Raw genomic sequence first — 23,186 nt, 5'->3', positions numbered from 1 at the left:
CCAGCACTTTGGGAGGCCGAGGCAGACGGATCACGAGGTTAGGAGTTTGAGACCAGCCTGACCAACATGGTGAAACCCTGTCTCTATTAAAAATACAAAAATTAGCCAGGCGTGGTGGTGCATGCCTGTAATCCCAGCTACTCAGGAGGCTGAGGCAGGAGAATCGCTTGCACCCGGGAGGCAGAGGTTGCAGTGAGCCGAGACCACACCACTGCACTCCAACCTGGGCGATGGAGCGAGACTCCATCTCCACAAAAAAAAAAAAAAAAAAAAAAAAAAAAAAGTAAGTGGGAACTCTGCATTATCTTTGCAACTTTTCTATAAATCTAAAACTATTCCAAAATGAAACAAGTTTATCTGAAATAAAAGTGGGGGGCAGATACTTACTTAACTGACCAGCTTCTTCTAAAAGGCAGATCCTGGGCAGCCTCACCCATATCACTGGCTGAACTGGGTGTCTCAGCAGCACTGGTTTTAGGGCCACTTCCTCCTGGACAGGCCCTGTTCCCGCCCTTCTCGGGACACGAAACGCCTCCAGCAGGAGGGCCGGGTGACCTCCTGGGGGTGATCTCCAGCTCAGTTTTGAAGAGCACGGCGCTTGGCTCTGCTGAGTAATCCTCGCTGCAGAGCTTGTCAAGGTCAGGCATGCTCAAGGCTCTCAGCTCCTGCAGCTTGGAGCGGGACACGGGCGAGGGCTGCGTGTGGCGTACCGAGGACTTGTTCCTCTTAATAGGAGAAGCCGGGGTCATCGTTGGGGTGGGAATTCCCAAAGGACCAAGTGATTTCTTTAGTTCCGAATCAGAGCCCTTGCTACTGGTCTCTGGTGGGTTCTGCCGAGAGATGGTCAGTGTCATGCTTGAGGGAGACTTGGCCATCTGGGGGAGGAGGGTGCCGGCTTCACTTTGGTTTTCGCTGCAGGAACTCAAGCTGCGTCTCAACAACCTTGCTGCTGCGTCACCTGGGTGGCCCAGGCTCCCGGAAACAATGCTGCCGGAAGACCGCCTCCCAATGGGAGGCTTGGAGCTCACCGACAAAAATGGGGAAGCCCCGGACTTGGCTACAGGCCGGTCAGCATTGGCCAGGTTCTCAAAAGACTTGATCCGCTGCTTCACAGAGAAAAATGAGGTAGATTCATGGGGCCAGTTCTGCTCATAGCAGTAGTGTCGTCTGGTGACTTTGATTTTGTCTGTGACTAAGCAGCTCGTCTCCTGGACTGAAATGATATCCCCTTCATCTGTGGCTGGAAGATTCCTCGATGTTTCCAGCAGCGGCTTTACACTATATATGCCCTGTCCGTTAGCCAGGCTGGGAAGACCACCTCTGGATGCCTTTGCCTCGGGGACAACACTGCTTGTCACAGGGACCTGGCTGTCCCGAGGAGAGCGACCCAGGCTGTGTGGGGGGTGACCCTCCCGCCCAAAATGGCTTGAGAACTGGGCTGGCATGGAGTAGGTCCTGGTCGCTGGCCTTGGGGTGAAGTAGAGATGGTCCTCCCCTGAGGGGCCCCCTGGAATGCTGTTTCTGGGCACCCCTAGGGAGTCTGACATCAGGCTTGATTTTCCCTGGGAGGAATCGGCCTTTCTAATGGGTGTTTGAGAGGAGGAGGAGGAGGAGGAGGAGGAGGCCAGTTTCGCCATGCTGAATGATCGTGACATTTCCTGCTCTGTCTGGGAGGCACGAGACGGGAGTGAGGATGGATGACTTGTGGATGATTCTGCGACCTGGCGATAGAGCCTGATTTCACTCTTCTCCTGACAGTTGCCCTGGGCCAAGCACCCTCCCCGTCTGTCACTTTCAGCTGGCTTGTTACCACATACGGTCTCTGACACTGTTTCAGCAGAAATCTCCACGATTTTCAGCTGGTTTGTTCTTTCGAGGCGATCGCTGGCCATTATGTTGCCTCCTTTTTCGCCAGTCGGCCTGGGTTGGGCTGTGTCTGCTGCGGAGTCCACGTGACTGGCCAGGCGCGGCTCGCTCTGTCTGTTCCCTACCACGGACATGCCGTTCCTAGATGCTGCGGGACTCACCGGCCCAGAGTCAGCACGGGGCGCCCTGCCCTCTGCTCTAGACTTAGGAGATTTAGGGGTGGCTGGGCAACCTCTGTCGGGTTCAGAGAGGACAGCCACGTGGAATCTGCTCCACACGCCTTGCTCAGGAAGAGGCTTGGGAGAGGTCAGGGGCGAGACGAATGTCCTGATGCTCGTGTCAGACACTGAGGGTTTCAGTGGCCCAGAGGTGGCAAGAGGTGGCTTGCTTTCCAGCACACAGTGGGGGGACCTGGGGGCAGCTGTGATGTTTCTGTCAGGGTCCTCGTGGTCAGCTACATGGAGCCGCTGGGACACCGCCTTAGAAAGTGTTTTGTGGGAGGTCTGGGGTGAGATCAAGGGTTTCCTGTGGTCCGTCCCCCCAGCCTTCACAGCATTTGCAGCAGGGGCCTCAGAGTTGACTTTGGCCTTGCCCTTGAGGCTGAGCCTCTTCAGCTTCGGACCACACTTTGGCTTCTGACCATTAGTCAGAAGCATTTCTGCCGGACTCTTCTTAGACAGGTCCTTATTTTCCAGGTTTGTTTTCAGCTGAGGAGGGCTATGAGGCACAGCAACGCCCTTTTTTTGGCTTGAACTCACCATCTGAATCTTGGAGTCGGGACTTCTGGCAGGCATCAGAGGTTGTTCCTTCTCGGTTTTGCTCTTCAAATGTGTGCCTTGGTTATGTTTATTTATTTCTTTAAACCAGGCCATGATGGGCCTCCTAGCGATCATTTTTGGTTTCTGTAGCAAGTCATCCAGGTCTTGACTTTCAGAGATGTGGAGGTTTTCCAAAACAGATTCTCCATTCTTAGGGACATCCACACTGAAGGAGGACAGACTGGCAGCTGCATTAATGCTTGTTCCGTATTGATTCAGGGTTTCATCATCTAGCAGGTCATGTTCCAAGCCATTTACCATGTTGGGGGAGCTGAGAATGATGGGCGGACTGTGAAAATGCCTGGCTACTTTAGACAGCTGACTGTTTTCCATGGCTGAGCTAGCGCTGGTGACTTCTGTGGTTTCTTCTGCACACGAGGGCCTGTGATTCTGTGAAGTGCTTATGTCCACATGAGTTTCATGCTCCTGAGAACTCATCTCCAAGAGTGATGATGACTGGGAAGAGTCTGGGCCTGAAGTGTATGAGCCTGGCAAGCAGGCGGCCTTCTCACGGGGACTGGCCACCGACTCTCTTGGAGTGCTGTATTTTAATGACAGAACTTTGGCTGAGGCAGGACAGATGGCCCCCTGGGTGGGAAGATGAGCAGGACTCGAGGGTGGATTGGGGCAGCCATGTGTGGAACAAATCTCAATCTGTTCCTCTTCTGACTCCGAAGGATCTTCCTTGTGCAAAGACACATGGGAACGAGGAGGGGACCAGCCGTCCCTGGCGGAAGCTCGTGGGGCTTCGGTGAGTGACTCAGGGTCAGAAGAATCCTCAGCATCGCCATACATGGATGACAGAGACGGCTCTGTGCTGTCACCCAGGCCTGATAGGGAGGTGCTGTCTTCATGAAAACTGCTAAAATTTCTAGAGTAGTTGCTCAGAAAGTTTTTGTTCACAGTAAAATGTTTGTCGGGATTAATTGAATCTAAAACCGAAGGCTGGGAGGCCCACTGTGGGTGAGGGGGGGCACCAGCAGCCCAGGCCCTCCTCGGGGAGGAGGTCTGGCCCCCCGGGACTGGTTCGGCATGGCAGGAGCTCCCACCTCCAGCCCCGGCTGGTGGGCGGCCCTGAGCACTGCCCTCCTGACAGCCACTGTCACCCGTCTGGGAAGACGGAGACTTCGCTGGAGAAGCATCCAACTCCTTGATGAAGCTGTCAATGTCTGTCACAGGGCTCTCTCTACTGCCCCCCGGGCAGCAGTGCCCCAAGACACGGCCACATGCTTCTTTGGTGGTGTCAGCGGATGGCAGCATGGAGAGGCTGGCCTGCGGTGCCCTTGAGGACACAGAATCTGCTCCCTCCAGCAGGGAAGGCTCCTGGGAGCTTTCAGGTGCATGGATTCCTGTCATTTCCAGAGCCTTACTGTGGTTACCTGGAGCTCCCTGTCTCTGCTCTTGGGATGTGAGGGGGTCTCCTGGCAGGACAGCACCAGCTGGTGTCATTCCCTCTGCCCCAGGTCCTGCTCCCCTGAGGGCAGCCGCCCTCCTGATATTGTGGGGTGTGCTGGTTTCCGATGCTGATCGAGTCTTGCTGTAGTCAGGGGGAGCCGCTGCTTTCTCCCCCGGGGAGTGACTGCCCTCATGGGGGAGCCTGACTGGAGACCTGGCCTTGCACTTGGCGACCCTGGGTGATGCAGGCTGGCTGGGATTCTCCGGCCGACTGACTTGCCCTGTGTCTACAGAGGTCTTGCTGGGGTCAGGATGAGCGGCCCCCTTCTTCCCTGGGGAAGAGATGAGGTCTGAGGAGCTGTCCAGTTCTATGTGGAGAATGTAAACAGAAGGTACATACACAGGAGAGGTTGTAGGGGAGATAAAAGGGAAAATATGAGAAAGCAGCCCCTCAATTATTAAAAACTGGAAAATTATAAACAATCTCAAATATTTTTTTCTTTTTCAGAAAGCCGGGTGTGGTGGTGCATGCCTGTAATCCCAGCACTTTGGGAGGCTGAGGCAGGTGGATCACCTGAGGTCAGGAGTTTGAGACCAGCCTGGCTAACATGGTGAAACCCCATCTCTACTAAAAAAACAAAAAAAAAACAAAAAAAAAAAACAAAAAAATTAGCTGGGTATGGTGGTGTGTGCCTGTAATCCCAGCTACTTGGGAGGCTGAGGCAGGAGAATCGCTTGAACCCGGGAGGCGGAGGTTGCAGTGAGCCGAGAACATGCCATTGCACTGCAGCCTGGGCAAAAAGAGTGACACTCCGTCTCAGAAAAAAAAAAAAAAAAAAAAAAAAAAAAAAAAAAAAAAAAGGCATTCTGTGACCTAAAGGAGGCCCTTCTTGTCTTTCTGGTTTTCTCTCTAAAATTATAGAGTACCCACATCTAACAAATACCACCCTGCTTTAGATGCTCTAAGAGAATTCAGATTAGCCGGCAGAAGAAACATTTGCGTCTGCCCATTTTTCTCTTTTTTGGTATTTCTATGATGGCGGATGTTCCTACCACAAAGAAATGATACATTTGATGTGATGGATACACTAATTACCCTGATTTAATCATTGCACACTTGGGTCTCTTTATGCCAGTCACTCTCTGATGGCACAGCCGCAGGCGTCAGGCTCTTGTTCTATTTGGTTCCCTACTCCTGCATAGATGCAGCAGGGCCCTCGTGGCCCTCTCAGTCCCAGCATCTGGCCAGTGGTGTGTGGGTTTGGCTCACACTGGGGGATGTGAATGATGTACTTCAGTGTAAAACAGTCCAAGTGCCGAGCTGAAGAGGCTTCCTTTTTAGTGCAGGGGCTGAGGCTAACTAGGGAAAACATACAGAATACGAAAGCTGGGATACAGGTCTACACTGAGCTCTGGCTGTCTTGACGAATTCAGAGGAGTGGGAGAGTGAGAAGCCAGATTATCCCGGGAAGCCTTGACAGAGGAGGTGGGGACATGAATGGGGCTGACAAGGGGAGTCTGGCCAGAGACTGAGGAGGAGGAAGGTGAGGAAGACAATGGAAGAGTACCATTAAAATGTCCATACTACCCAAAGTCATCTATAGATTCGGTACAATTCCTACCAAAATTCCAATGACATTTTTTACAGAAATAGAAAAAAAAAAAAACCAGTTGTAAAATGTGCATGGAACCACAAAGGACTCTGAATAGCCAAGGCAGTTTGAGTTAAAAAACAAAACAAAACAACAACAACAACAATAAAAACAGGGCTGGGCATGGTGGCTCACACCTGTAATCCCAGCACTTTGGGAGGCCGAGGCAGGTGGATCACCTGAGGTCAAGAGTTCGAGACCAGCCTGGCCAACATGGTGAAATTCCCGTCTCTACTAAAAATACAAAAATTAGCCGAGCGTGGTGGCACATGCCTGTAATCCCAGCTACTTGTGAGGCTCAGGCAGGAGAATCGCTTGAACCTGGGAGACGGAGTTGCAGTGAGCCAAGATCGTGCCATTGTATTCCAGCATGAGCAACAGAGCAAGACTCTGTCTCAAAAAACAAAAAAATAATAATAAGGTATTGCATTTATTGAAATAGCTAGAAGAGAGAATTTGGGATGTTCCTACCACAAAGACATGATACATTTGATGTGATGGATATGCTAATTACCCTGATTTAATCATTGCACAATGTATACATGTATTGAAGTACCACTTTGTGCTCCATAAGTATGTACAATTATGTGTCAAATTAAAAAAAAAAAAAAAAGGCAGCTGGGCGCAGTGGATCACACCTGTAATCCCAGCACTTTGGGAGGCCAAGGCAGGTGGATCACTTGAGGTCAAGAGTTCAAGACCAGCTTGGCCAACGTGGTGAAACCCTATCTCTACGAAAAATACAAAACTTAGCCAGGCATGGTGGCGTGCACCTGTAATCCCAGCTACTTGGGAGGCTGAAGCACGAGAATCGCTTGAACCCAGGAGGTAGAGGGCAGTGAGCTGAGATTGCACCACTGCCTTCGAGCCTGGGCAACAGAGCAAGACTCCGTCTCAAAAAAAAAAAAAAGGCAACAGAATGAAAGCAGAGAAGCAAGAAAGAGCCTGAAATCTTGGAGGTGGCAGGGCAAGGGGATGTGTGCCAGTGGACAGTGGGAAGTCATCTAGGAGGTGGGTTCCAACAGCCACTCACTCCTGAAAGTGCCTGTTTATAAGGCCCTGCATAGTCTTGGGCTAATCTTCCACCTCAGACACACAGCATCTTGCAACAGGGAAAAAAATCTGGCATCAAAAAGAACAAAGCTATTTTCTTAGGAACTATGGGTCTGAGGTTGGAGTGAAAAATGAAGTTCCATGAAAGCTCTTGGTTTGAGAATTAAGTCAAACCAACTCTTCCCCAAATATTATGTTCGTTCCACAGCTCTCACATAAAATCATCTTAATTGCATTTTTTAACCTCCTGACCCTGCTATGTGAATAATTAAGAACTAATTATGAGGACTCAGCACTGTGCTAAGAGGTTTTCCAATAATAAGGAGTTAACACTGTGCTGAGTTTTGCATACATTTAATTTTCCTCCTAACACTGAGGTATGTCCTGTGACCATCTGCATTGGAAGAATGACAGAGAAACAGCATGGTTAAGCGATGTGTCTGAGGTCAGAGTTCACAGGTGGCAGAGCCAGCGGTCGCCCCAGGAAGCTGGCTCCACAGCCCATGGTACTGCCTAAACCCTGACTATGTGGCCTCTGCATGGAGAGTGCTTGGCAATAACAAGGTTGGATTGTCAAGATCCACATGGAGACCGTACTAGCTTTCCAGGCCCACTGTGGAAGGCCAGGGGCCTGTCAAGACTCAAAGCCATGTGCTCTTCTCCTTCTCTGCTCAACCCTTTTTGAAATTCCCCTTAAGCATAATGTTCCTGCTTCTGGTGACAGCAAATATGGGCGGTAGTGCGGGTGATGGGGGGGAGTAGCAATGACACAAAAGGAAGGGATTTAAAGTCTGTTTTTAAATTTCATATTCAGGCCATTGGCGGTGGCTCATGCCTGTAATCCCAGCACTTTGGGACGCTGAGGCAGGCAGATCACTTGAGGTCAGGAGTTCGAAAACAGCCTGGCCAACATGGTGAAATCCCATCTCTACTAAAAATACAAAAATTAGCTGGGTGTGGTGGCGCACTTCTGTAATCCCAGCTGCTCGGGAGGCTGAGGCAGGAGAACTGCCTGAACCTGGGAGGCGGAGGTTGCAGTGAGCCGAGATCAAGCCACTGTACTCCATCCAGCCTGAGCCACAGAGCAAGAATCCGTCTCAAAAATAAATAAATTTCATATTCGCTCACTGAATAAACCTAAACAGGCAATTCATGTTAGCAATTTGACCTTATTGCAAAGTCTGTGACTTAAAAGGTCTTCATTTGAGGGAGATGAGGTTACACTGAGGCGGCCTTTGGTTGTCACCTTTCAAGACAAACTTTTCTCTGGAAACCTTCGAAATGCCCAATCATGGGAGGAAGGATGACTTGTTACAGCACATCCACGGGGTGGAAGGCCCAGCAGCCTCTCCAAGTGATGTCGGGTGTAGAAGGGCCTGCAGGATACCAGTGTGGTTTCCTAGATAGGCTGTGGGTGTGCTGACACCAGAGTTGTCAGTGCAAGGGACAGCCTGCTAGGTCAGGCCCATAGGCTGAGGAGCAGTCTTACTGATGCCAGCAGGCTGCTCAAATATTATTTTGCGTGGATGTATGAGGTTTATAAAAAGGTTGTTAGGTACTGGTGACTACCACAGTGGGGTGTTTTTTTTTTTGGCAAAAAGACAAAAAAAGCACAGGACTACATATTTATTCACACCCATATATGCACAAGACTCAAATGATACAGACCAAAATATTAACAGAGGTTTTTCTCTTGGGCTTAGGTGATTTTTATGCTATCTTTCAAAACTTCCCTCTCAATTGTAATTTCTTAAGTTTCTAGAATAAACATGTATCCCGTTCATAACAGAGTTAAACATTTAGTGACAAACAAGGGGCCTGGATTCCCCACACTGCTTCAGTTTCTCACAACAGCTTTGACAGCTTTTCCAACAGCTACCACCTCCTCTCGTTCTGGTTTCCAAGAGCCACCCTTTAACAGACAGAGTCAATGGCTGCCAGAAAGCTAAATGGCTCTAAAATCAGACCTCACAATCAACACATCTTGGTCGGCCATTTGTTCCTGTGTTTCTAAAGTTTCTAAAACTTTCTTAGGAAAATCATGTGTGTAGGTATACATACACACATATATATACACAGACGTATCTTATTGAATGTGTATTACATACTAGGCAGATACATACACACATATATGTTTCTCTTAGGAAAATCACATACACACACATAATATAACTTATTCAACATATTAGGTACTAGATTGTGTTCCAAATGCTACACATGAAAATGTCATTGATTCTTCCTCAACAACCCCATGAGGTGTGTAACTTAGGCCAACAGTGACTAATCCAAGGTCCCTTCCCTGGTCAAATGTTGGGGCTCAGATCTGAGCCCTGGCAGCCTGCGTATGCACCTGTGTGCTTAACCACCGTGCGGTGTACGGGTCATTTTGGAATATTAAGGAGGATTTTTTTTTTAATGATAAGGTATTCCTTCTTTGATCACTTATGCATTTTTGGATATTTCAGTTTTTAAAAAGATATGTTTTGGCTAGGCGCAGCAGCTTATGCCTGTAATCCCAGCACTTTGGGAGGCTGAGGTGGGCGGATCACTTGAGGTCAGGAGTTCAAGACCAGCCTGGCCAACATAGTGAATCCCCATCTCTACTAAAAACACAAAAATTGGCCGAGCGTGGTGGTGGGCGCCTGCAATCCAAGCTACTCAGGAGGCTGAGGCAGGAGAATCGCTTGAACCCTGGAGGCAGAAGTTGCAGTGAGCCAAGATCGCGCCACTGCACTCCAGCCTGGGTGACAGAGGGAGACTCTGTCTCAAAAAAAAAAAAAAACAAAGATATGCCAGGCACGGTGGCTCACGCCTGTAATCCCAGCACTTTGGGAGGCTGAGGTGGGCGGATCACGAGGTCAGGAGATTGAGACCATCCTAACACAGTGAAACCCCATCTCTACTAAAAATACAAAAAAATTAGCTGGGCGTGGTGGTGGACGCCTGTAGTCCCAGCTACTCGGGAGGCTGAGGCAGGAGAATGGCGTGAACCTGGGAGGCAGAGCGTGCAGTGAGCCGAGATCGCGCCACTGCACTCCAGCCTGGGCGACAGAGCAAGACTCCGCCACAAAACAAAACAAAACAAAGATATGTTTTAAAGAACATCCTTCTTACATACTGGAAAGCAGCTATTTGTAATAACACTGGAAGAAGAACTGCTACCAGCACTCAAGTACTCAGCAGGACCAACTGGTCACAGGTAGCCTTTTCATTGGGAAGGAGAGAGAAATATCTAAACAAAAGGAGACAGAAGCTCTAAAATCTTTTAGAGATCAGGTAATCGAGTATTTCAGATACACCCCAAAAGCCCTTGAGGGTGCCAGTGTGTCATTGCAACTCGATCAATCCTGACGAGGACCCTTAAAGAATTAAATGGTAAGTAATATATTATGTTTCGACATGTTAATTAAATATAGCACATATGTCATTGCCTGTTAAATATAATCAATTCCTGGTCTGGCATTCCTGGCTGCTCCGTGGGTGTAAGGGACACACAGCTGCACCTTTCTCAAGGCTCATTATCTGTGGGAAATCCAGAGAGGGCGAGGCGGAAAAGCATCCAAACATCTCACCCGCTGGGGTCAGTACAGTTACAGAGGTGCACAGAGCTCCAGGGAGCTCGGGGCTGGGAGATGAAATTCTCTCTACACTATAACACAAGAGAACTTGACATGCAGAAACCCACTTACTTAAGGTACAAACCTGCAGTATTTTTTTTTTTTTAAAGTTCTGGGATACATGTGCAGGATGTGCAGGTTTGTTACACAGGGAAATGTGTGCCATGGTGGTTTGCTGCACCTATCAACCCGTGACCTAGGTATTAAGCCCCGCATGCATTAGCTATTGATCCTGATGCTCTCCCTCCCCCCACCACCCCATCCGCAACAGGCTCCAGTGTGTGTTGTTTCCCTCCCTGTGTCCATGTGTTCTGATTGTTCAGCTCCTACTTATAAGTAAGAACATGTGGTGTTTGGTTTTCTGTTTCTGTGTTAGTTTGCTGAGGATAATGGCTTCCAGCTCCATTCTCGTCCCTGCAAAGGACACGATCTCATTCCTTTTTATGACTGCATAGTATTCCATAGTGTATATGTACCACATTTTCTATCACTGATGAAAACCTCAGTATTGACAAAAACTGGCCTACCTAGAATAAGAAATTCCTCAGTGGCAAGAAAGGAAAGAATGTTCTGCATGAGGTTGCAAATAGGAAATGTTGGTTTAGTGAAAAAAAACCAACCCTTTGCTGTCCCTCTTCTATTCCAAAGCAAATCTGGATTCTAAGAAAACTTCCAGAGGACCATTATGTAGAACATGCACTCTTAAAATGTATGCAGATGCTGGCATCAAATGAAGCCTTACTTTGAAAGGTGACATTGAAGGCTGCCTCAATGTAACTTCATCTCCCTCAAATAGAACCCCCCCCCTTTTTTTGAGATGGAGTCTCGCTCTGTTGCCCAGGCTGGAGTGCAGTGGCGTGATCTCAGCTCACTGCAAGCTCCACCTCCCGGGTTCACACCATTCTCCTGCCTCAGCTTCCTGAGTAGTTGGGACTACAGGTGTCCACCACCACGCCTGGCTAATTTTTTGTATTTTTAGTAGAGATGGGGTTTCACTGTGTTAGCCAGGATGGTCTCGATCTCCTGACCTTGTGATCCGTCCGCCTCGGCCTCCCAAAGTGCTGAGATTACAGGCGTGAGCCACTGCGCCCAGCCAAATAGAACCCTTTTTAACACTCTTTGCAGTAAAGTCAAATTGCTAACAAAAAAATGCCTGTGTTTGTCCAGCAAGTGAATGTGAACCCGAAAGACAAACCAGAAACCACAGTAACAGCCTCATCACTAACAAAGGAACAAAGAGCCTCAGATCACAGAACAGAGACATCAGGGGCTTGTATTTTTTCTGTGAGTAGCCATCAGGGTATGGGATAGATATTCTGGGGTTTCACTTTTTTTTCTTTTTTTTTTTTTGAGACGGAGTCTCGCTCTTTTTGCCCAGGCTGGAGTGCAATGGCTTGATCTTGGCTCACTGCAACCTCCGCCTCCTGGGTTTAAATGATTCTCCTGCCTCAGCCTCCCAAGTAGCTGGGATTACAGGCGCCCGCCAACATGCCCAGCTAATTTTGTTTTGTATTTTTAGTAGAGACTGGGTTTCACCATGTTGGCCAGGCTGGTCTTGAACTCCTGACCTCGGGGGATCCACCTGCCTCAGCCTCCCAAAGTGCTGGGATTACAGGTGTGAGCCACCACGCCCGGCCCACATCTTTATTTTGTAGGACAGCCCTAAAAAGTAAGGCTATCTTTTTTCTGTCTACCACCGTAGTTTGCTAACCAATCAGAAGGCAGACGCTGAGACAGTAACAACCAGCCGACAGCTGCAGAGGACTGCCGGGACTCCCACAGAGCTCAACAAGTGGGATCACAGTCATCACCAGCCACTGAGAAGAGTGTCCCCTACCCACAGAGGGCAAGTTTAGAATCCAATTTTTTTTTTTTTTTTTTTTTTTTTGAGACAGAGTCTCACTCTGTCCCCCAGGCTGGAGTGCAATGGCACAATCTCAGCTCACTGCAACCTCTGCCTCCTGGGTTCAAGCAATTCTCTTGTCTCAGCCTCCTGAGTAGCTAGGATTACAGGCATGCGCCACCACACCCGATTTTTTTTATGTTTAGTAGAGGCGAGGTTTCACTATGTTGGCCAGGCTGGTCTTGAACTCCTGACCTCAAGTGATCCGCCCACCTTGGCATCCCAAAGTGCTGGGATTACAACAGGCATGATGAGCCACCGCGCCCCACCAGAATCCAAATTTTCAATAAAGTTCTCCACTAACAAGGAAGCAAAGTCACTTAATTCAGTTGATTTTTAAAAATCATGTTTTACAATATTATTTTGTTCAACTACTAGATGATGGGTAGCCAAATTTTACACGCACACACACACACCCCCCCCCCACACACACACACTTTTTTTCTTTTTTCCCCAGAGATTGGGTCTAGTTCTGTCACCCAGGCTGGAGTGTAGTGGCGTGATCATAGCTCACTGCAGTCTCAAACTCCTAGGTTCAAGTAACCCTCCTGTCTTAGCCTCCCAAGTACAGCCACATGCCACCACATCTAACTAATTGCTTTTTTTTTTTTTTTAATGTTGAGACACAGTTTCGCTGTATAGCCCAGGCTGGAGTGTAATGGCATGATCTCGGCTCACTGCAACCTCCACCTCCTGGGTTCAAGCAATTCTACTGCCTCAGCCTCCTGAGTAGCTGGTATTATAAGCGTGCTCCACCATGCCCAGCTAATTTTTTTGTCTTTTTAGTAGAGACGGGGTTTCACTATGTTGGCCAGGCTGGTCTTGAACTCCTGACCTCGTGATCTACTTGCCTCAGCTTCCCAAAGTGCTGGGATTACAGGCGTGAGCCACCGCACCTGGCACCTAAATAAATACTGAGATGATTTCTGCCTCCACGATGTTACTTAATCTCTCATCAACACTTATGTGTGGTTTTTCAGTATCATTTCACTTGTCCTTTGTGGAGGTTTTTGTTGCCATTTCTCAGTGCATTTGATTTCACATAGAGTGCTGAGATTTTGACGGGTGGGAAGTCCTTTTGATTCATCTTATGTCTTGTTGGTGTCACAAAAGGGTAAAAAGGGTCAACTGACTGAAAATGGATGTATTCAACATGGCATGAAAACGATGAGTTTCGGCACAATGATACAGTAAAGGTGCTAAATGCAGGCAGTATTTAAATGTTAATTTGTGTAAAAGATTTTTCTCCTTAAAAATATCAATTTCCTTTCTTTCTTTCTTTTTTTTTTTGAAGGAGTCTTGCTCTTGTTGCCCAGGCTGGAGTGCAATGGCGCCACCTTGGCTCACTGCAACCTCCGCCTACTGAGTTCAAGCGATTCTCCTGCCTCAGCCTCCCAAGTAGCTGGGATTACAGGTGCGTGCCACCATGCCCAGCTAATTTTTGTATTTTTAGTAGAGATGGGGTTTCACCATGTTGGGCAGGCTGGTCTCAAACTCCTGACCTCAAGTGGTCCGCCCACCTCGGCCTCCCAGAGTGCTGGGATTATAGGTGTAAGCCACTGCGCCCAGCCTGTATAATGCTTTTATTAGGGTATCTCCCCACCTACTTTAAGATTAACAAATGGGAAAACAATCTTACCAGTCATGGGTTGTTGCCCCAGCTCTGGTGCAGCTTTGGGCAGGTTCTCTGTGAGGTGGCTGGCATAAGCCACTGCGCCCGGCCTGTATAATGCTTTTATTAGGGTATCTCCCCACCTACTTTAAGATTAATAAATGGGAAAATAATCTTACCAGTCATGGGTTGTTGCCCCAGCTCTGGTGCAGCTTTGGGCAGGTTCTCTGGGAGGTGGCTGGCATCCGGATGGGACAGAGCACTGGCTAGTTCACAGTTGGTAGAGACACAAGCATCTCCAGTGGTCAGCTTTCTCAGAGATTCCTGGCACAATGACAACCACAAGCCACTTGAAATAGCTTTCAGGCTTTCTGCACCGTAAGATGAGATCATATATAGAGAGCAGAGCTAGTTTAGGAAAAGGCAAAGGAGCCCTGGACTAGGAGCCAAATTGTGGGTTTAAGATCTGCTAGGAATTAAATGGTCTTATCATTCTTCCCCAAACCTCCATTTTTTCAACTCTAAAATGGGGATAAAACATTCCCAGTCTTACTCATAGAGCTTAAAAGAAGACAATTAAATGAGAACAGTTATAAAAACAGCACATATAAGGCTAGACAGATGTAAGGTATTGTTATTATATTGCATAGAGATATCCAAGACTATAACACTAACTCCTTAGTGAGGGAATGAACGAATCTGAATAAACGAAATTGACATTTCATATTTCAAGACTTCACTTTGGCTAAGTGTCCATTACTTTCTCTTCTACCTAACATTCAATGCAGTGAAATTCTAAAACTAACAGTTAAATCAGATTCATGTGAAATGTATCCATTGTGAGTCACAAAGTGGCCCAAAGGTGGCAGCAGAGCACAGAGGTGAAAGGGGTAATGTGTCTTTCAGCAGCTTTGTTAAGAAATCTTTTCATAAAATGTCAGTTACCAGCTGAGGGAAAGGTAGATAGGGTTTAACTCAGTTAATTTTCTATTTATCAGTAACACAAATGTAACATAAAAACAGTAGAGGAGTTTCAGAACTAGACAGGTGGTGGGTCATATTGCATTGTGAATGGACTAAGTGCCATTGAATTGTACATTTCAAAATGGTTAATTTCATGTTATATGAATTTCACTTCAATTTAAATCAAGTAGTAAATAAAAAACAGAATATAACTCATTTACCAAAAGAGGAAGGTTTTTTCTTCCAATATTTGAGGATATATACTTTATAGCAATCCATTCTATTTTCTTTCTCAGATATAAATAAAATCAAATTTTGTAACTAAAATTTTTATGAGAAAAATTAGTCTTGTACAAGTTTCAAATGCTGCGCAAAAGTCATTCTGAGAGTATTAATTTAGAATAACAAAAACTCTTATTTTAATAGATATAAATTATTATGAATAAAAATCCTAATTTGCCTTTATACAGTTATCCAAAACTTGTGATAATTTTTTTTGAGACCGAGTCTTGCTCTGTTGCCCAGGCTGGAGTACAGTGGCACGATCTCAACTCACTGCAACCTCCACCTCCCGAGTTCAAGCGATTGTCCTGCCTCAGACTCCTGAGTAGCTGGGATTACAGGTGCACACCACCACACCTGAGTGATTTTTGTATTTTTAGTAGAGACGGGGTTTTGCCGTGTTGGCCAGGCTGATCTCAAATTCCTGACCTCAGGTGATCCACCCGTCTCAGCATCCCAAAGTGCTGGGATTACAGGCGTGAGCCACTGTGCCCGGCCGATGCTTTTTAAAAGAAGAAATTTACCCGATGGCCAAACATTGTATTTTAAAACACAGGTAGTGGTTGGAGGTAAAATATGACATTTGAGGAGAAGGAAAAAAGATGTGCATTTCTATTAAAACAAAAATAAGGTTAAAAAAACGACTTTTGCCTGGTATAGTTTTTATGACTTAGCATTTTCCAGGTCTATTGACATATATGTTTATATAAACCACTTGAACACACATCTGTAATAATATGGCTTTATAAGTCATCTCAGATTCTTTGTTCAGCGAGAGAGAGAGAGAAGTTATTTATGTTAAGGAGATTATAAACAACATTGATTTCTCGTACTGTCTCCTTGATAAAGTAGAGGTATATTGGACATTTTTAAAAATGAACAATTTGATAATTCTAACATACTCCTAACCAAGTAGTAACATAACCAATATTAACTTGCATTTAATGTGGTGCATTATCAATTTCTAAGTGAATGCATTCCTGTTATTCCATATGATACCACAGCATGGTTATGAGTGGCTATAATTATATATAACCAATGTAGAAATTTGGAAAAATGTAAGGATCACTCATAACCTTATCAGCTGGAGAGAATCACTGTTAACATATATTTGATGGTCCCTCCAGCTCTGTGAGATGACCAAGGCAGAGAGCGCCAGCCCAGAGAACTAAGCTCAGAAATGTTTAATAACTTGCCCAAGTTGTAACTCGACCAGTGCCAACTAGTCAGCGGTGGAGCTCATGCCAGGCCCATAGTTTTACTTTCCCTGCGCCACACTGCCTTTCCATCATCAGCCACAGGCGCTGTGCACAGGTAAGACAGAGATTCTATAGTATCTTCTGGCCAAATTATCTCATGACTAACAACTGCTGATACATTAATAAGCTCCCTAGGCTGGGTGCGGTGGCTCACGCTTGTAATCCCAGCACTTTAGGAGGCCGAGGCAGGTGGATCACCTGAGGCCAGGAGTTCGAGACCAGCCTGACCAATATGGTGAAACCCTGTCTCTACTAAAAAATACAAAAATTAGCCAGGCATGGTGGTGTGCGCCTGTAGTCCCAGCTCCTCAGGAGGCTGAGACAGGACAATCACTTGAACCTGGGAGGCGGAGGCTGCAGTGAGCTGAGATTGCACCACTGCACTCCAGCCTGGGTGACAGAGCGAAACTCCATCTCCAAAAAAAAAAAAAAGGCTCCCAAGCAGTCCAGGTATTTAAGTGACTGACTCTGTTGAAAGATAATTCTCCAGCCATCATCCTTTCCCACTGGCAGCTTATCCATGCTTTACAACAGAAGACTCCATCTTCACTCACACATATTCATGCACTTCCATTCCAAGTAACTAAGAGAAAGTCAGTTACCTTCTCCACAGCTCCACCTGGCTGAAAGCCAGCGACAGTCACTTTGACAGAAGTGGCTTGGACTCTCGAGTCCAGATCGCATGGATCATTGGTTCTGCCAGTCAGGTTCACTGTCTGTGAGCCACTGGGCTTGGCCTCAGCCTCGGATCTCTTGCAGTGGGGGCTGACCCTGGCCACTGGTCTGTGCCTGGAGCCCAGGCCTTCATTTTTCTGCTGGGGGGAACTGGGGCTCCCAGTGTTTGTCGGACTCTGGGTGTCTGTATGGACTGTGTATTCCAATTTGGGTGCGCTACTTGATCCTGACAGTTCCTTCTTCCACCAGCTTCCAGGGCTCCCCTTGGGGGCCTCTGCAGAGTCCGTGAGGTTGGCTGCTTGGGAAGCAGCATCCACCATGCACTCTGGGATTCTCTCCTCTAAGTCCACTGACCTACCAAGAAGAGGTGCCGAGATGGCCTTGCTCACCAGTGTTTTCCGGGGTCGTTCCTCTTGGCTGTGGACGTCCATGCCCTTGGAAGACGAAATTAAGACACGCCTCGGGTCATCCTCTGACAGAGGCCTGATGGGACCCCGGAGGGCCCCTGGCAGTGAAATGCAGTCCCCTTCTCCATCAAACTCTTCCTCATCACTGGCATCGTAGCAGCCTACCTTCCTCTGGCGGACGAGAGGGTTTCGGAGGGCCTGTGGGCTTCCGGGGAGACTGGCTTGTCTGGCAACCGTCACCTGCTTGTGGAAGAGCCCAGAGGCCCGATGGCTCCCAAGAGTCACGAGGCTGTTGGCTCTGGGTTTTCCAGGCTCCTTGTGAGCTGCCAGAGGTGGGGACAGAAAAGTCAAGTGAAACTGAGCTTCCCGCTTGGCCCTGTCTTATCATCTGACCCCATCATTACACATAAGCATTTCCACATTCACTAACACCAGACACACAGCCTCAGCCACTGGACACAAGGCCTAGGCAACATGGCTTCCTGGAGGCTATATGGAGTAGATAGGCAGGCTGTCTTTCTCTTTTCCCTACTGTCCTACCCCCACCCCCCTTTCTTAAACCCCAACCTCTGGATTAATTCAAACGTGTGCTGTTGGAAGACAGAAACTTAATTCTTCCACCTCCATGATTATCTAACACATTGTTAGGGTTTAACCTAAATGCTGCTGAGAATTCCTCCATAGAAGGATGCCCGGGGACTGATGACATGTCCCACACACCTGGGCTGCCTTCTTGACCCCTTGAGGTCCTTCTTTCATCTGCAGAAAGGGCGGCTTGATTGACAGGCACATGAGCGCTTGCAGCCTGAACTGTCCTATGTCTCAAAGATACTCTAGAACAATGCCAACCTGAATCTGCAATGACTTTTATATCCTGTTAAAATGTAGTGAAAAATTACACATTTGCACCTTAAAATGTTTCTGTAAGAACAGAGCAAGCTCATCAATAGCTCCAAATGAGTCAGAGTGGTCGTCGCCTGCTTCTCGTAAAACAAGGGGATTTTCTTCTTCAGATGTTAGAAATTAAGAGGAAACCTCACCAGCAGAAAGAAGTCTGAGAAATCGGTATGGATCGTATCAGATTATCATCTCATATTATCTCGAATTGATGTATCAATGAGATTTAAAAAAAAACCTTTTGATAATATGTTTCTTAGGAGTTCTTAATCTTTAATTTACAGCCTTCTACAAAGAATGAAGCTAGGGCCTGGTGAGGGAAGGGACCCGGAATTTGGCTGGATTCCCTAAAATGTAAGGGCATCAGGTTGCCCATCCTGATTTGATGCCACAGAATTCAAGACTACATTGAATTCTATGTAAATAGCATTGAAAGGAGGTCTGGTTTAGCCACCATCCACCCCCGGCTATAGAATGTGCATCCAACCCATTTACTGAGTAACTGAGCGGCCAGTCACTAACAGTGGCTGCATTTTCCAAGAGTAAACTCTCAGGGTATGGCATTGTCTAATGGTGCGATCTCGGCTCACTGCAACCTCTGTCTCCCAGGTTTAAGCGATTCTCCCCACTCTGCCTCCCAAGTAGCTGGGATTACAGGTGCGTGCCACCACGCTTGGCTAATTTTTGTATTTTTAGTAGAGATGGGGTTTCGCCATGTTAGCCAGGCTGGTCTTGAATTCCTGACCTCAAGTGATCCCCCCGCCTCGGCCTCCCCAAGTGCTAGGATTACAGGCGTGAGCCACTGCGCCCGGCCTGGTCTCCAGCTCTTTTCTCATATTACAGCACCAGGGTAGCTAAACCATTGTAACCGCCAGCATAGGGGTGGAAACCAGTCACTGCTGACTGGAATGCAAAGCCTAGGCCCTCTGGGGCACCCCTGCTTACTGGAGGTGCTGGGAGGCAGGCTGCCCTCCTCCGATGTGCTGCAGCCACTTCCTGGGTGATCCTCGTCCTCAGAACCGGCCACCATGAAGTCTGACAAGGGGCCAGGGACATCGTGGGCAAAGTACTGGGAAAGTTCAGATTCAGAAATAAGGGAGTCCTGTTGAAGAAGGAAACATCCGATAACTAAGAAAACACAGCAGAAGCAGATTTTCAAGGGTTATTACGTCCTATCTTTCCAAGAACACTTTGTTCTAATCTACGGTCACTTGAAATAGCTGTGATAGTAAACACCAACCTCCATTTACCTCAGAATGGCTAAATTGACAACTAATGAATAAAAAGGTGACTGCTGCCAGACAATGTTTTTAGAGACTTTTTGTTTTTGGCTAAACTTTTGGCAATGATCGGAAAAGCCACAGCAGCAACACATCAGCCATCCCAGGAAAAACACTGGGGGGATGCGATGGGAAAGCCAAATGTGATTCAAGCCAACCAGTCTAGCCAAATGGTGAACAAAAACCAGGGGAGTTTGAATCCTGCACCCCGACGCACTGAGACTCAGCAAGAGCCTAGCTAAGGAAGATTCCGTGGCCTCCTTAAAGCCCCGAGTCCTGACTCACGCTGCTTTATTATAGAGCAGTTTAAAAAGTTATTTTGCAAACTGTAGTTCAGTTCTTTTATTTTGTTGCTGTATTCTTTTCCTGGATAAGTGTTTAGCAAAAAGAAACACACATTTTTGCATCTATTCTCAAATAAGCATTGTTGCGATTTCCTGTATAAAGTGGCAAAAATGACTCATGGGCAGAAACAGGGACTGGGCCCTCCGGCTTGACTTGTGGGCTCCAGGAATTGGTTTGTGGTCTCCAGCTGAGGGAGGCAGGTAGCAGTTCAACTTGACTCACCTTTTTTGCAAGAGAGGGACTCTTCAAGGGGGTACCTATTGGAGGGAAAATTCACCATATTGTCAAAACAATAAAGCTCAAGTCACAAATAGGCTCACATCCTTAACTACAAAAGGAGGTGGCAAATATAGTAAACAAAACTCCCTTTGCTCGATGATGGGCTGCATGCACAGGGCTAGACGTGCATGCAGTCTACCTGGGTACCTGATCCTCATCCCCATCCCATCTGCCATGATGCTTCAAGCCCTAACTCAGATGCTACTACCTGCATGATGATCCCAGTTAGAAGTAATTTCTTCTGAATTTCCAAAGTGTTTTATCCTACCCACACATCAACTTTCATATACATTATATAATGTATGAGTGGATGTGTCTTGTCTCCCTTCTGCAATCTACAGAGCAGAAATGTTGACTGATCTGACCCCACGGAGCTGGATATCTATTTATTTTGAGACGGAGTTGTACTCTTGTTGCCCAGGCTGGAGTGCAATGGCATGATCTCGGCTCACTGCAACCTCCGCCTCCCAGGTTCAAGCAATTCTCCTGTCTCAGCCTCCCGAGTAGCTGGGATTACAGGCATGCGCCACCACACCCGGCTACTTTTGTATTTTTAGCAGAGATGGGGTTTCTCCAGGTTGGTCAGGCTGGTCTCGAACTCCAGACTTCAGGTGATCCACCCACCTTGGCCTCCCAAAGTGCCAGCATTATAGGCGTGAGCCATGGCGCCCGGCTGGAGCTGGACATTGTACTTCATATCTACTAACTATTCGGTGATAATTGCTGAATGGACTGAAGGATGAATGAACAAATGAACATCACCCAAGAAACTCATGAAAGAACTGAGAAGATGACTGAATATCTATTTTAGTTTCTAAATGCAGGGTGAAAAGGCTCAGGATTTAAACTATATGCCATGAAGCAAAAGGGACTTTGGGCATGAGGATTACAGCTTAAGAAACTCTTTATAGATGATCAAGTGGAAATGCTGGGATTATGAGAGCACAGCTTTCAGGCAGGTCGGGATGATGAACTGGTTGAATAAAAAGCCTATGATGGCTGTGTCCACTTCAAATATATTAATTACGAATGTAAATAATCAGCATATTTCATGATTGCCAAAAAACCCTATGCTTTCCTTTTCCTGACAACTAATAACTTATGTCTCAGTTCCTTTTCCTCCCAGGTAGCAATCTGAACTCAGTATAATCTCAAGCTCAGAAATGTGTGAAGAGTCCCTTTAGGCTTCCAGGCTAAAGGAAACTTTATTTTTAAGACTTGATATAATGTTTCATATTTTAAATTCATATGAAATTCCTACTATCTCAAGCCTTCTCTGCCTGAACTTTTCCACTTGAGCAAAATCATGATTTTTGCTACCTCTATTACCCTTTTGAATGGAAACTTTTTAATTCATGTAAAGAAATCTCAGGCTTTTTGGTAGATAATACTCTGCATCTACCAAACTACTGAAATTCTGGTTATCGTTTCCCTTTCATCTTTAGCATTTCGAATGAATCAAGCAAAAATACATGAAATGCTTCTAACTTACCTTTGCAAATTATTTGGAAGTAGTATAAGAAGCATGCATGATTAGATCTTTAATGAAGCACATTAAATAACTGCAAAAATCAAAACTAGCAGCAAAGAGAAAGCATAGACTGTCTTTGACAGCTACTTTTGCCAAACCTGATAATTATAAAGAATCCAATAATACTGCACTGGGGAGTGCCCGTGGGTGAACTTAATGAGAAACTCTTCTGAATGTTGAATGAAAATGTGAGATTACAGTACCTAAGCCAGGAGAGGAATTGGCCTCTTTGCTCTCCTGATAAGTGCTGCGTGCTATCACTTCATCCATTTCCTGCTCGGAAACCTGATTTTCAGCAGAAAGCAAAGATTAGATGGTTTTATTTATTTATTTCTCCCAATAAAAGTACCTAGGACCAGAGTCAGAGTCAAGTGCAGATAAAGAGGCAAACCACAGGGCCAAGGATTATGACCATCCTCTGAAGCTGTAACTCAGAGCATGTAAGAAGTCCAGCAACACACACACAACAAGACTTTTCAACTGGTGCCCAAGTTAATTAAGCAAAGCATTCAGTGCTATGATTACCAACAATACAGCTGATATCTGCCTCTGGAAAACTCACTTCCTTTTTTTTTTTGAGACAGAGTCTCTCTGTTACCCAAGCTGGAGTGCAGTGGCTTGTTGATCTGGGCTCGCTGCAACCTCCGCCTCCCAGGTTCAAGTGATTCTCCTGCCTCAGCCTCCCAAGTAGCTGGGACTATAGGCACGCACCACCACGCCTGGCTAATTTTTGTATTTTTAGTACAGACAGGGTTTCACTATATTGGTCAGGGTGGTCTTGAACTCCTGACCTCGTGGTCCACCCACCTCGGCCCCCCAAAGTGCTGGGATTACAGGTGTGAGCCACTGCGCCCGGCCTAATTCTTTTCAAACAATCTTAAACCTACATAAAACATGTAAGAGTAGTGCAAGAGTAGTATACTTTTCACCTAGAATCACTAATTTTTAACATTTTGCCACATTTATATGCATGTCCTCCCTACACAGACACACACACACACACATACACACACGCACACAGAATTACAGCTTTTTGCTAAACCATTTGCAAGTAAGTTGCAGACATCATGACCCCTTACCTGTAAATATTTCAGCATGGGTCTCTTAGAAACAAAGACATTCATTCTTTTAAATAACCATGATACTATTATCAAATTCAGGAAATGCAACATTCATGACTGTGTAACATACATTTCATATTCCAGTTTGACTAAATACTGAAAACTGACAGTACTTTTCTAACAGTGTCCTTTGCAAGTACTACTCGAAGTGTGTCTGTAGTCTGGGACTAGCTCACAGAAAGTTTAATGCCAGCCTGTGATGAGATAAGAACTTAACTCCAGAATGCAGAT

General features: G+C 46.6%; 1 protein-coding gene across 7 annotated transcripts in view; it reads right to left on the bottom strand.

Moving 5' to 3' along the window:
• Positions 1-23,186, bottom strand: part of PDZD2 (PDZ domain containing 2) — a 468,182-nt gene that overhangs the window by 19,434 nt on the left and 425,562 nt on the right. For all 7 annotated transcript variants that reach the window (XM_054488616.1, XM_054488615.1, XM_063664695.1 and 4 more), the window contains 6 exons: positions 22,038-22,119; positions 20,247-20,281; positions 19,345-19,501; positions 17,023-17,825; positions 14,096-14,240; positions 388-4,447 (listed from right to left, as the gene is read on the bottom strand). In XM_054488616.1, the coding sequence (XP_054344591.1) occupies positions 388-4,447; positions 14,096-14,240; positions 17,023-17,825; positions 19,345-19,501; positions 20,247-20,281; positions 22,038-22,119 (5,282 nt within the window). The remainder of the gene's footprint in view (positions 1-387; positions 4,448-14,095; positions 14,241-17,022; positions 17,826-19,344; positions 19,502-20,246; positions 20,282-22,037; positions 22,120-23,186) is intronic.

Source organism: Pongo pygmaeus, chromosome 4 (assembly GCF_028885625.2).
Source record: "Pongo pygmaeus isolate AG05252 chromosome 4, NHGRI_mPonPyg2-v2.0_pri, whole genome shotgun sequence".
Lineage (NCBI taxonomy): Eukaryota > Metazoa > Chordata > Mammalia > Primates > Hominidae > Pongo > Pongo pygmaeus.
Note: the sequence above shows the minus strand (reverse complement) of the source record. Positions and strands in the feature narration are given on the sequence as shown.